This window comes from Podarcis gaigeae (genome assembly GCF_964106915.1).
Source record: "Podarcis gaigeae genome assembly, chromosome: 3".
NCBI lineage: Eukaryota > Metazoa > Chordata > Lepidosauria > Squamata > Lacertidae > Podarcis > Podarcis gaigeae.
The window spans coordinates 10,248,196-10,262,206 of NC_139680.1; the positions used below are offsets into that span (position 1 = coordinate 10,248,196).

At 50.4% G+C, this 14,011-nt stretch overlaps 1 protein-coding gene across 3 annotated transcripts in view; it reads left to right on the forward strand.

Annotated features, from left to right (window-relative positions):
• The first annotated feature begins 4,349 nt into the window (after window positions 1-4,349).
• FGF18 (fibroblast growth factor 18) overlaps window positions 4,350-14,011 on the forward strand; it is a 137,738-nt gene continuing 128,076 nt past the window's right edge. Inside the window, exons 1-3 of one of the 3 annotated variants that reach the window (XM_083730821.1) lie at window positions 4,350-4,521; window positions 6,959-7,001; window positions 8,840-8,876. In XM_083730821.1, the coding sequence (XP_083586947.1) occupies window positions 4,365-4,521; window positions 6,959-7,001; window positions 8,840-8,876 (237 nt within the window). In that variant the 5' untranslated portion in view covers window positions 4,350-4,364. Of the gene's footprint in view, window positions 4,522-6,958; window positions 7,002-8,232; window positions 8,535-8,839; window positions 8,877-14,011 lie in introns of those variants that run through there. The other 2 variants (XM_083730825.1, XM_083730823.1) reach the window with 2 other exon arrangements.

Genomic DNA, 14,011 nt, shown 5'->3' on the forward strand with positions numbered 1-14,011 from the left:
GTTGTTCGGCGTTAATAATGGTTGTTCCATTATGTTCCGCACTGTCTGCACCAGAGGTCTTCAACCTCTTGAGACCCAGGACCCATATTTAGGCCAAACATGCTTTTAAACACCCACCCATTGTCATGGACTGGTTGGATGCAGAGGAATGATGGAAGGAACCCACTGGGGAACCAGCAAGGGAAGAAGGCTCAGAGGCTGGGGAATGGTGGTGAGATTATGAGTGGTGAGATGGAGAAGACTGGGAAGAGGGGGTATCAGAAGCTGAAGAGGTAAACTTCAAATCAAACACATTGCTTCATAAGTTGATTTCCCACCCTCACCTCCACAGTGTTTTTACTCACACCTTTTCTACTTGCTTATCCTCCAGACTATCCTCCACCAGGGCCAGGGCTTTTTCAGTGACGTCTCCGACCTGGTGGAACGCTCTGTCCCACAAGACTAGGGCCCTGCAGGACTTGATCTCCTTCCGCAGGGCCTATTCCGCCTGGCCTTCAATTTGACTTAGCCTGATCCTCTATTCCCTTTTCCCCTTTCCTCTTCTATGAAGAAACCCTTTCTGGGACCCCACGTTTAAATTCTTCCCTGGTCTCCTTGCTGGCCCTAGTAGGACCAACTTGGCCACTTAGCCCTGGTGATCATTTGATGTCTATTGACTGCCCCTCACGACCCCTGAATTTCTGAATTTTATTGATATTGATGCTGCATTCTATGTTGTATTTTATGCTGTTTTTAAGTTGCATTTAATCAATGTTTTATATTTGCTGTTTGCCACCCTGAGCCCGGTTTTTAAACCAGGAAGGGCGGGGCATAAATAAAATTTTATTTATTTATTTGTTTGTTTATTTATTTATTTATTATACTGCCATTTACCTGCAGGTCTCAGGGTGGTTCCAACATAAAATCCCAATACAAATCATATCTTTTTCTATTACAAAATATTCTCTATTATAATTACTTTTTCTTCCACTGCTTTTTATCTCAGATCCTGCCCGCGATTTCATTTGACTGTAAAAACCAAGAGCTTAAACATCCCTTCCCTATAATAATAATAAGAGAACAAGAAGAACATACGTTTAGAGGAGATTGGAAAATGTTTATTGAATATACAGGGGGAAATTATGTGCACTAGATGTTGGCAGCATCAAGATAAATTTAACACTGTAAATAAGTTTTGGTGGATGTAATAATGGAATACTGAATGGTTTTAGTTTATGTAAAATATGAGGTTCCAATACTTTGGCCACCTCATGAGAAGAGAAGACTCCCTGGAAAAGACCCTGATGTTGGGAAAGATGGAGGGCGCGAGGAGAAGGGGGCGACAGAGGACGAGATGGTTGGACAGTGTTCTCGAAGCTACCAGCAGGAGTTTGACTAAACTGCAGGAGGCAGTGGAAGACAGGAGTGCCTGGCGTGCTCTGGTCCATGGGGTCACAAAGAGTCGGACATGACTAAGCAACTAAACAACAACATGCAGGGATTTATGATATGCAAAATGAACCATGGAAAGAGAAGAAAGGAAGTCATTGATATTTTAAGGATGTTTAAATGAGTGTTCTAAATTGTAAAACAGAAAATGTAATAAAAATTACACACACACACACACACACACACACACACACACACACACACACACAGAGCAACCTATTACTATCTTTATTCCATATCTTGAGTTCTGAGAAGTAGAACCAATGTTGTCTGAGAAGCCTTTGCTCTCGGTGGAATATGTTGTTGTTGTTGTTTAGTCATTTAGTCGTGTCCGACTCTTTGTGACCCCATGGACCAGAGCACGCCAGGCACTCCTGTCTTCCACTGCCTCCCACAGTTTGGTCAAACTCATGCTGGTAGCTTCATGAACAATGTCCAACCATCTCGTCCTCTGTTGTCCCCTTCTCCTTGTGCCCTCCATCTTTCCCAACATCAGGGTCTTTTCCAGGGAGTCTTCTCTTCTCATGAGGTGGCCAAAGTATTGGAGCCTCAGCTTCAGGATCTGTCCTTCCAGTGAGCACTCAGGGCTGATTTCCTTCAGAATGGATGCATTTGATCTTCTTGCAGTCCATGGGACTCTCAAGAGTCTCCTCCAGCACCATAATTCAAAAGCATCTATTCTTCGGCGATCAGCCTTCTTTATGGTCTAGCTCTCACTTCCACACATTCGGTGGAATATAATTCTCCCCAAACTCTGCTCTCATAGAAGAGTTGCAGGCTCAGTAAGAGAACACACGGCTGATCCCTTCCCCCATCTCAAGTAAAGGACTGCGGCAAGGCAGTCGCTCCAGAATTTGCAGCGACGTTGTTTTCCCACTAGATGGCAAGCGAAGTGTTTGGAAACTCTTTGAGACTGGTAGCCTGTGGAAAACAGCTGGGGTGTGGGAAAAATCTGTTTGATTTCTTTTTTCTTTAAAGAAACTTTGCTAGAAAAAGTCAACTTGAGCTCAGACGTAAATAATATCCCAAATGTGAAAGGGAGTAGCAAAAGAATAGCTTGGCAAAAATAAACCACAACTACCCTACCATACTAATTTTACATATTCGTTTTAAGCATTTCTTTCTGCTGCTTTCCGACACGGGTTCAAACCGGCTTACAACAACAGTATATTATATACGTCTACACACAGCAAATAAAAATACAATAAATAGTCATAAGAATGTTAAGCAGCCAGTTAAAGTAAACTTTGTCCAGAGAGAAGTGCCGGTAGCCTGAGGTAAAAGTTAGAGTGGTCATTCCACATTGACAGGGCCTGCTGATAATAGCTGTGACCCAACAGACTGGGTGATATCCCATGTTTTTCATGCTTGGAATAGTTCCATTGGAATCACTGGACTTTTAGTCACTTAAGCTCATTCTTTTCAATGGGTCTGCTCCCAACATGACTTACTTACTCACTCAGTCGCTCACAATCTGGTTTGCATGAACGCAGCAAGCAGAATGTGATTGAAACACACTTTGAGATACACAACTGCCTCCTTCTCCTAGGACTTAACTCTGAACTGGAACGAGCCTCTGGGAGTCTTTGGGTAGGCAAGCCATACCTTCCGTGGCGTAGCGTGGGTTGTCAGCACCCGGGGCAAGGCAAGTAATTTGCGCCCCCTAACCCGTGGATTTGCGCCCCCTAACCCTAACCCCCAGGTGTTGCGCCCGGTGCGGCCGGCCCCCCCTGCACCCCCCACGCTACGCCACTGCATACCTTGACCCCAGATGATCAGTCATCCACAGGCTGATGGTCTGCCAACTGTCGTAAGGATAGGGCAACATTCAGCTGCCATGTCTTCTTTTGATAATTTTCAGGTAGCAGTTGAATAAACACAGGCTCTGCAGGGTTAAGCAGACAGTCAGCTTCCAAAGGAAGTTTTTTCTCCTTGGCTGAGAACACGAATCTGAAGGTGCCTTTCTGGCTTTTGAAGCGATGGAGGGCAGGAGGCCTCCTGGCTTGTTCCTCACGGGCGAACGGCAGCCAGCTTTCTACACCTGCTGCCTCCTTTCTCTTACGCATACACAGGTAAGTCTAGTTCTCGCTGCATCTGGGCTGGACCGCTTCCGGCTGCAAGTGGAGTTAAATGATTAAACGACCTTGTGTCAAAAGTAATTGAAAACTAGCAGGTCAGGCAGAAGAACTGGGCTAGAAATCTGACCTCTGACACGCCAGCTTTCTAACGGTGTGGAGGGAACCTGGCTTTTTAATATGTAGGGTCAGGAATCATGCGAGCTCCCTGCTTGCAATCTGAAGATGTGCTTCTCAGACACAAGTTGACTTCCATGGAGAGTCCTAGGCTACAGCTACCTCCAGGTTTTCACTGCATATAAGCTTAGGGTCATAAACTCAGTAGCGCAGAGGGCATGGCCAAACGTCCCAGGTTCAAGAAGAAGAGTTTGGATTTGATATCCCGCTTTATCACTACCCAAAGGAGTCTCAAAGCGGCTAACATTCTCCTTTCCCTTTTTCCCCCACAACAAACACTCTGTGAGGTAAGTGGGGCTGAGAGACTTCAGAGAAGTGTGACTAGCCCAAGGTCACCCAGCAGCTGCATGTGGAGGAGCGGAGATGCGAACCCGGTTCCCCAGATTACGAGTCTACCGCTCTTAACCACTACACCACACTGGCTCTCAATCCCCGGAATCTCCAGACAGAGATGGAAAAGGCTCCTGACCGAAATTCAGTCATTGCAGACAACACTTAAGATAGGCCAGGGGTCTATCCATTTGGTACAGAGAGGGATGCAATTTATACCTCACATATTGCATTCTTTGGAACTGTGATTTCTAGGTTTCATTAGGGCCGGTGATTTGTGGTGGAATTGGTGCCAGGTGACTGAACTTTCCACTCTGTGAACCTTTAGTTTTATTTTATCAATAGTGGCAGACCATGCCCTGTTTTGTGATCTTCGGCTTCATTTATTTATTTCTAGGAATTTTTAAAAAAGGAAGCAGCAACAAGCATCCTTCGAGAGTGGACTCTCCTTTGAGCTTTGCTGGAAATGCGAAGAGGTGCAGGAAGACAGCAGCAGTACTGTTTCCCTTTGGTAAGTCATTATTATTATTATTATTATTATTATTATTATTATTATTAAATTTGTATACCGCCCTATACCCATAAGTCTTGCCCTCCCCGTCAGTTATGCTAGTGGATATCACACACAGAAGAGAAGGAATATATGTACAGCCCAAGGGTAGCCAACCTGGCCTCCTCCAGATGTTGATGGACTACAACTCCCATCAGCCCCAGCTAGCAGGGCCAACGTCCAGGAATGATGGGAATGGTAGTCCAGCAACATCTGGAGGAGGCCAAGGTTGACTACCCTTGGCATAGCAAAATGAGGACACTTGCACACTTCCAGCAATTGGGCTGAAAGGTTCTCAATCTGGTCTTCTGTCTTTCTTCCATCCTCTAAGCCCTCAAGGAGCCAAGGAGAAGAGCAGTCAAGGAGAGGCCCCCGTCTTCTCATTGCTGCCCTGGCCTTCTTTATAACCTAGCAGCCCCACACATTTTCTTTTCTGGGGCAATACATATTTTCTCCACATGCTGCCACCCATTTTGCCAAGGCCGCTGGCGGTAACGATTTTCATGCGCAGCAAACCCGTCGTGCAAGGGAGGCTCAAGCATGCTTCCCAGTGCAAAAGCCCTCAAAGATATTTCTCACTCGCCTAAGGACACAGTGAGTCCAGAGAAGAAGACATTTCGTGAGGTCAAAACCCAACAGGAATTTGGGAGATGGTCTCTATCAACACTTGCAGAGAATCATAACCCGCAGAAATATTCTCATGCGCGTGAAAACCACGAAAGACCTCCTTTCTTTCCAAAGCGCTTGTTAATATAAAGTGGCGTTACAGCTCTTAACAACTGTGGCAGAGGTGAAAAATCCACTCTCTCACCCCAAAACAAACAGGGGTCTGAGCTAAGGTTGAAAGACAATGTTGAGGCCAAGGCAAGGGTTGAAAACCAAGGCTATATCCAAACATCCACTGGATCACACCAACTGAGAGTTGTCAGCTAATCCCATCACCAGTGGCATAGCGTGGGGGGTGCAGGGGGGGCCGGCCGCACCGGGCGCAACATCTGGGGGTTAGGGTTAGGGGGCGCAAATCCATGGGTTAGGGGGCGCAAATCCATGGGTTAGGGGGCGCAAATTACTTGCCTTGCCACGGGTGTTGACAACCCACGCTACGCCACTGCCCATCACCAGCTCAGAGCCAGGAATGGGAGGACAGGCTCATGGACTCGCCTTCCTCGTGGCTGCATTGGTACTACTTACCTAGATGGTTGGGTAGTAGCAAGATTCGTGCTGTGTGGGCACGTTGGCAGGAGAGTTGGGTTGGCTCTACCAGTATGCCCAGGCGGCCCCAACTTTGCTGCCACCCTGTCCTCACTCTGCAGCAGCAGCCAGGTGGAGCTGTCAAGGAGGGCAGCTTTCTGGCGTGGTCCTACCACCCTGGGCTGCTCCTGCCCCCAACCATCAATGTGGTGTGTTGGTCAGGCAGGTGCTACAGAATGGAGGATGCCCTACATTTTTTGCTTCACTGGCTCATTCAGTTGCAAGCAAGCCAACAGGCCAGTTGCGTTGGGAGGGTGAGGTGGGGAAGAGCCTTAAAATGAGCAGGGGTCAGGGAAGTTGAGCTAGTACTTTGCAAGGGGGTTTGCTTCACGGACAGGACCAAGTGTTTCTGAGCAGAGGAGGAGTTAGAGTGGGCCAAGAGAAGGGAGAAGGGGGTGAGGTGGGGTAGAAAGGGATAGGTCTGGATCCAATGCAATCAATGGCCCTGTGTGAAAGGAAGCCGCCTCCTGCATGGCTCATAGCTCCTCCAAGACTTTTGAATTGCAAGGTAGGTCAAGAAGACCAGGCTAGCTGCAGACCTTCCTGTAGGTGCTCAGGCAGGACTCCTTGTACCTCCTATCACAGGCATAGGCAAACTCGGCCCTCTAGATGTTTTGGGATTACAACTCCCATCATCCCTAGCTAACAGTGGTCAGGACAGGGATGATGGGAGTTGTAGTCCCAAAACATCTGGAGGGCTGAGTTTGCCTATGCCTGTCCTAACTAAAGGCTGACCATTATGGGCTTCCAGTCAGTCCTTCAGAAAGTGCTTGGCTTCTCTGGCTGGCCTTCCCAAAGCCAGCTGGCCAAGAAGGGTTGGACCTTGGCTGCTTATGCAAAGAGCCATCTTAACTCTGAGCAGGCACATCCTCCTCACTGCTGCTGCTCCCAGTTCTTCTTTTGAGGTGGTGGTGGGCTTCTAGGAATGCCAGAGGAACCTTGTTGGATCATACCACCCAGTTTCCAACAACATCCTGCCAAATGCCTTTAGGGATGCCCACAAGCAAGCAGTCCTCCATTAGGGCGAATGAAGTGCTGCCCCACGCACCTCCACCTGCCCCCACCTGCCTGCCTCCTTACAACCAGCCAGGGGTTGGCTGTGCCTGTCATTGGCTCCTGCTTAACTGCTGACTCTCCTATCTTCCAGTCACCAAGCGGACACCAACCACCCCGGCAAGCAACGCACGGAGGTAACAGCGCCCCCTGCTGCCCAGCTCCCACCCGCACACTCCCAGCAACTTTTATCCAGAGCTGCAGCGCTACTTGAACCCTGGAGGCTCTCAGTTCAGGACAGCCCTGTTGGATCAGAACCTGCATTCCGCTCCAAATTCCTGTTTTGAGCAGCGCCCAACCAGATACTTCCGGGAAGCCCAGCCTTCTCCAGCTAAGTGCTCCCCCCCTCCCCGCACTCCCATTCGGGGTGGGGGTGGGGATAGACTGCCCCTGAGTCTGGAGGCTCCATGGAGTTGCCATGATCTCTGCCTGCCCGCCTGCCTGCCTTCCCCGGTTCCGCGCGTCCTCTTCTTGCCCCTCCGCTCCAAAAGGCGCTCTCTCGCGTCTCCCTCGCCCGCTTTTGTGTCGCCGCGTCGCTGCGGTCTCTGGCTGCCGCGCAGGTACCGAGGCTCTCCCAGCGCAACTGGGACTGGCGGAGAGGCGGAGGCCCAGCCGCCAGCTGGCTTCCCGAGCGCCCTTCGCCTCCAGCAAGTGCAAAGCAGCCAGCGCCTCCCTCCGCTGGCCCAGGATCTTCTTTCTCTCTGTGTGCGCCGCGCTCCCTCTACCCCACCCGCCTCGCACCCCTTCTCCAGGTGGGGAGGATGCCGAGAGAAGCCGGGCGGGAGAGCGCAGAGGCGGGAGGAGGAGGAGAAGGAGAAGGGGCTCCTTGCCCGCTTGTAGGTGGCCCTGGGCCAAAGCGACCCCGAGGGAGCCCGGCCCTCCCCTCCGATGACCTCGTAAGGAACCTGCCCAGCGACTGGGAGGGAGCGAGGGAGAGACCCGGAGGCTCGTCGCGCTGCCGCCGCCGCCGCCACACAACCCATCGGTGGGGAGGGAAAGACAGAAAGAGAGAGACACAGAGAGGAGAAGGAGATCAGGGACCTGAGACGCATCTTTGGGCATCTGTCTGGGCAGTCAGATCCAGGGAAGAGCCAGGGAGAGGGGAGGAGAGGAGAGGGGTGGGGGGAAGGTGGCGGCGGCGAGACGGAGGAGGGGGGAAAGGAGGGGTTGTTGCTGATGATCGGAAGTTGCTGACAACCGGGCAGCACCTTCTCCTCTCTCCAAAGGCGGAGAGACAGAGTGAGTGAGTGAGTGAGAGAGAGAGAGACGCGCAGACACACACATACAGGCGCGCGCGCGCAGCAGACACACCACACAGGCGCGCGCGCTCTCTCACTCGCAACCAGCGAGCCCGGAGGAGGAGGAGGAGGAGAGACGGGGGGGAAAGAGGAGAGCTGATGTCTAAGGGAGTCACTCGGAGGAGGCAAAGCAGCCGGGCGCTCAACTTCTCCGCCTTGCTGCTCAGCGCCAAGCGCCACCGCTGGAAACCGGACGCTGCCGCCGCCGCCGCCGCCGCCGGACTTGACAAGACGGGACCCTCCTTTCTCCCATGGCCAGGCTCGAGGTTTGACCGCTCGGCCGCTCCCGGGAAGCCACTGGACCTCGCCTCCGCCGCCTCCGCCGCCGCGCTCAGCGATGTATTATTCCCTGTTCTCCGCCTGCACTTGCCTGTAAGGATCATGCTGACATTGCCCCGCTTGGCGCATTTCTTCGCCAAACCCCCCTCCCCGCCACCGGCTTTTTCGTTCTTTCTTTCTTTTTTAAAGTGTCACTTCGGGATCTTTTTAGCTTCCCCCCCCCCCGTGACACCCTCCCCTTCCCCCCAAAAGAGAGTTTCCTCGCCCCAATATTGACTATCCCAACTGCGCTCTTTCTCCAACAAAACCACCGGCGCGCGCGCGTTGATTGTCTTTTGGTGAACTTTCCATCGCATCCTTCTGATCTTTTGTTGCCTTTCTCTTCTCCCTCTCCCCAGATGTTTACACTTCCTGCTGCTGTGCATCCAGGTACAGGTAAGTGACCCTCCCCCTCGCAAACCTCTTCCCCTGTTTGATTCTTTCTCTCTCCGCCCCCGCCCCCCGGCCCCGTCACTTTTACGAGCCAGTTTATTATAGCTGGAGAGAGAGAATCCACTTGCTCTCCAAACCGGCATCTCCCGCCTTGCCGAACTTTCCAGCTCAGAGAGAGCCAGAGCGAGAGAGAGGACTTCATCCACCGGATGAATCAAACGGTCTTCAACTTCAAGGATTCCCTCTGATCAGACCCTCCCCCCCTCTACCCCACCCCAACGCCTGTTCCCAAATGGCTGTTTCTGCTGCAAGATGCCAGGAGCCCTGCATTAAGAAGGTATTCTCTGGAGCGCATTAGTCTGGCTAATGATGTGAGGAGGAGATGTTGGCCTCCGCTTTGCCAAAAATGTTGATTGATGCACTTGCAGGGCACGGGCAGGAGGTTCTGCTCTTGGAGCTCTCTGGCTCTCAGGAGGACTTGGAAAAGAAAAGAAAATAGATTCCATGCTTTGAAGACGCGTGAGATCCTTCATGTCATGTGGAGAGCCTCCCCTCTCCTTGAGGAGAAACGCACCCGGATCCAATCGGGTTGGTGGCGGGGAGGAATTAGGAAAGAAACTCTTTGCAACTTGGAGATGCCTCTCCAAACATCTACCTCTCTGCCTGATTATACTATAGTAAAACTGGCGTGGTGTTGGGTGGAGTGGATCGCATGGTTTTCCATGACATTCTACCGTTTTTTGTGAGAAAGGTGGGGGGCGGCGGGAAGGAGCTGGGAAAGAAGCGAGCGAGAAAAGAAGGATTTCTGGTGCGTAGCTGGAGCTGGTGTCGAGGCAGCACGTGCGTCCGGAGACAGACCCGCCCGCGATCTTGAATATTTCAGAGTTGGCAAGGCAGGTGCTTTCGAGACCTCCTCCGTCTCGCGCTCTCGCCTTGGCCTCGCCGCGCTTCACTGTTTGTTGCTTTGGGCAAGCTTCCCGCGCGCGTCGTAAGGAGCCACAATGCAGCCAGGCGCCCTACAACACCTCTCCCTCCAACCTGCTCCCCCCCTTTCTTTTCTCTCCGCCGGCGCCCTCACCTTCTTCCCAAGGTCGCTCGCTCGCTCTCGCTCCAGCCGCCTCGTTCCTCTCTCTCTCTCTCTCTCTCCGCCCGGAATGCACCTGTCTGCCAGGGTTTCTGTTGCGGTTGTTTCATGTTGGGTAGGAACTGATCCTGTACAAACGGATTAAAGCCTCTGAAATCCGAGCCTCCTCCGAAAGCCAAGCGCCGAGAGGCTTGCCATAGCCTTACCTCCTTTGGAAAAAAATTAAAAGTCTTTAAAAATCCCCAACCCAGCAAGAGAGAGAGAGAGAGAGAGTAGGAAAAAACAACAAGGAAAGGGGGACTCAGAAGGACCGGGAGAGAGAAAAAGACTCCGAAATCTTCAGCTGTAAATTACTTTGCGGTTGGAAGAAAAAGGCGTTTGCTCACAGCGAAACGGGCACCCTTGGCAGAAACAGACAGACGCAGGGCGGGCGGGAGAGAGAAAGCTCCTTTCTCTCCCCCCACCCCCATTTGTGCAGTAACTGAAGTTAATCAACTCCTATCCCACCCCCTTATCTGTCCCGCTCCCCACCGCGCTCCCATCCCCTCGTTGCTTTTAGGGAATCAGAGGACTTTTGGCGTGATGCCTCTAAAGCACTTGCTAAAAAATCCGATCTCTTACTTCAGCAGCAGCAGCCTTTTTTTTTTAAAAAAAACAAAACTTTGGGAAGTTATTGGCATCTATACAGTTGGAGCTCTCAGGCTTTCCAAAGCAATAAAATAATGAAGAAGAAGAAGAAGAAGAAGAAGAAGGGAGAAAGAGAGAGAGAGAGAAAAAATACTTTCTGTACTCTCCCAGTATTAGAACCATACTTCACTTTAGTGCTGATTATGCAACATTTCTTGTGCTCCGGGGGGAAATCTGACAGCAGGATTTGCTGCAGAGCGAAAGCAAGCTTGAAAGAGGCTCTTCTTCTTGTGCCATCAGCGCACGGGGCGCTTCACAGCCTAAAGATAAAAAAGAAGGGTCTCTGCCCCGAGGAGATTGCAATCTAAAAAAAAACCGACGCAGGGGAAGCAACCGGCAAGCGATGTCAGGTGCAGAGCAGGTGGGCGTGGTTGGTTGAAACAACACGGGGGAGGGGCAATTAGACCCACGGGACGGGATGGAGGTTCTGTGCCTCTCCAAAAGAGGAAGATTGAGGAGAGGTTAAAGCAGAGAAGAGTATGTGCCGTTCAGTTTCAGGATGCAATCTTGCACCCGCTTACTTGGAAAGTGATCCCCATTGAACTGAATGGGGTTTAATCAGGGGTGAAGCTTGGCTTTATTTCACCCAGTTTGGCACCCTTGGGTGTAGCCAGGATTTTTGTTGGGGGGGGGGCAGGCTTTTTGCTGGCAGCGGCGGTGTGGTTTGGAACCTAAGTTAGTGATGTATTTTTATTGATTTTCATTTATTTGGGGTAGCAGCTGCCCCTCCCTGCCCCTGGGCTTCACCCATGTTGGCACCCCCATGTCCATTTGCGTACACACTCTGGGGGCTTCTCTTGGGGCAAAAAAACCTGGCTAGCCCACCCACCCTAGCTCCGGCTCTGGGTTTAATTCCTATGTAAAGATGAGTTGTGGGTTAAACCACAGAGCCTAGGACTTGCCAATCAGAAGGTCGGCGGTTTGAATCCCCACGACGGGGTGAGCTCCTGTTGCTCAGTCCCTGCTCCTGCCAACCTAGCAGTTCAAAGTGCAAGTAGATAAATAGGTACCACTCTGGCGGGAAGGTAAATGGCGTTTCCGTGTGGCTTAGTCATGCTGGCCACATGACCCGGAAGCTGTACACTGACTCCCTTGGCCAATAAAGCAAGATGAGGGCCACAACCCCAGAGTCGGCCATGACTGGACCTAATGGTCAGGAGTCCCTTTACCTTTACCTTTAAAGTTGCATTGTCACATGCTTACCAGCACAGTCCTCTGCATGCTTCCTCAAAAGCAGGTCCCCTTGAGTTTTGTTGGTGGCTTAGTCCAGGCATAGACAAACTCGGCCCTCCAGCTGTTTTGGGACTACAACTCCCATCATCCCTAGCTAACAGGACTAGTGGTCAGGGATGATGGGAGTTGTAGTCCCAAAACAGCTGGAGGGCCGAGTTTGCCTATGCCTGACTTAGTCCCACAAGTAATATGTGCAATAGGATTGTGGCGTCAGGCTTAGTTTTAGCAGGGGGTGAGGACTGAGGGGTGGGGCAAACTTAAGCCAGAGTCTTTAAAAATACACATTATTAAGGATGGGTTTGAAGGGAATGGGGAGGGAAAAAACTGTTGTATGTGTGCTGTTCTGAGCCCATGGGATAGAGTGGGATATCAATCAATCAATCAATCAATGATAAGTAAAGGTGATGTCTTCCTTTTCCTCCAATCTGCTGGGAGGGCCTTTTTAGAGAGGGTCCACTAATATGGGTATCATAGCACAAAGCCAAACTCTTGATTAGTTATCTTCAGGACTTTCAAGCACATGTGTACAGGGTTAATAAAAATATATATATGAAAAGGTGCACACACAGGGAGTTTTTGTTTATTGACCACTTTGCTATCCAGCGCATCTGGATTGATTTGGGCTGGATTTCATGTGTGGAGCTTGAATGAGAGAAAAAGAGTGGGAGAGAGAGGAGGATTAGAAGCTTTTGATTATAATGATCATCTTCGGTAGGAGTTAACCTTTGGCTTTCATTTGAAGCATCACTTAGGCTTAATATTTATTTAGAGGAAATTGTTGCTCCCACCAAATTTAAATATTGAGGCAAAGGATTTCAGCCTACACATTGCATGTTACTTGGCGGTTTAGGAATTAAACTTTCCCAACATCTTAGGAGGGTTGGCATCAGTTAGTTGTTGCAGTTTTTATCATGGCTGGGCTTTGTCATTGTTAACCTCCGGAAAGCCCTCCCTGCCTTTACCAAATATACCAGGTGAGCAAATGACAATGGACCCAATCCACTCAATGGATAGGAACACAGTAGACTGGGCTCAGGGATACCTGCCTGAAAAGAAGTGGTGGTGGGGGCATCATTCCTCAGACTAAGGCACTAGGATAACCAGGTGAGATGGCCTTATTGTAACTCACTCTATGTGGGGCTGCCCTTGAGACTGACCCAGAAACTCCAGCGGGTGCAGAATGCCGCGCGGTGAGACTCCTTACGGGGTCCTTGCCACAGGATCACATTCATTTGGTGCTATACCTGCTGCACTGGCTCCTGGTGGAGTACAGGATCAGGTTTAAGGTGCTGGTTTTAACCTTTAAAGCCCTATACGGCCTAGGACCCTCGTACCTATGGGACTGCCTCCTGGTATGTCCCATGGAGGACCTTACGGTCTTCAAATAAAAACATCTTGGAGGTCCCAGGCCACAGGGAGGTTAACTGGCCTCAACCAGAGCCAGGGCTTTTTCGGCCGTGGCCCCGATCTGGTGGAATGCTCTGTCACAAGAGACTAGGGTCCTGAGGGACTTGACATCTTTTTGCAGGGCCTGCAAGACAGAGCTGTTCCACCAGGCCTTTGGCCAGGGCACAGCCTGACCCCCTCCTGCTGTAATCCTCACAGAACTCTAGCCCAATGGTTGCCATTAATTTGACTTTGAATTGATTTTAGAATGAATTGATTTTAGAATGTATTTCAATTAATTGATTGTGATTTTATGTAAACTGCGTTATTTTTACTGTTGTTAGCAGCTCTGAGCCTGGCTTGTAAGTAAGCCCGGGCTCAGAGCGGCTGAGCCCGGGAGATAAATAAAATTTTATTATTTTATTATTATTATTGGAGAATCCACAGGAATGCTAAGTGCGCCAGTTGCTTTGCTGAAATGACAAATGCTGCTTAAAATGTAAACCTTGAAAATGTTTTTTGCTCCTGTGTCAAAGCGGCAGTACAGTGGTACCTCGGGTTACGTACTTAATTCATTCCAGAGGTCCTTTCTTAACCTGAAACTGTTCTTAACCTGAAGCACCACTTTAGCTAATGGGGCCTCCTGCTGCTGCCGTGCCACCTGAGCATGATTTCTGTTCTCAACCTGAAGCAAAGTTCTTAACCCGAAGCACTATTTCTGGGTTAGTGGGGTATGTAACCTGAAGCG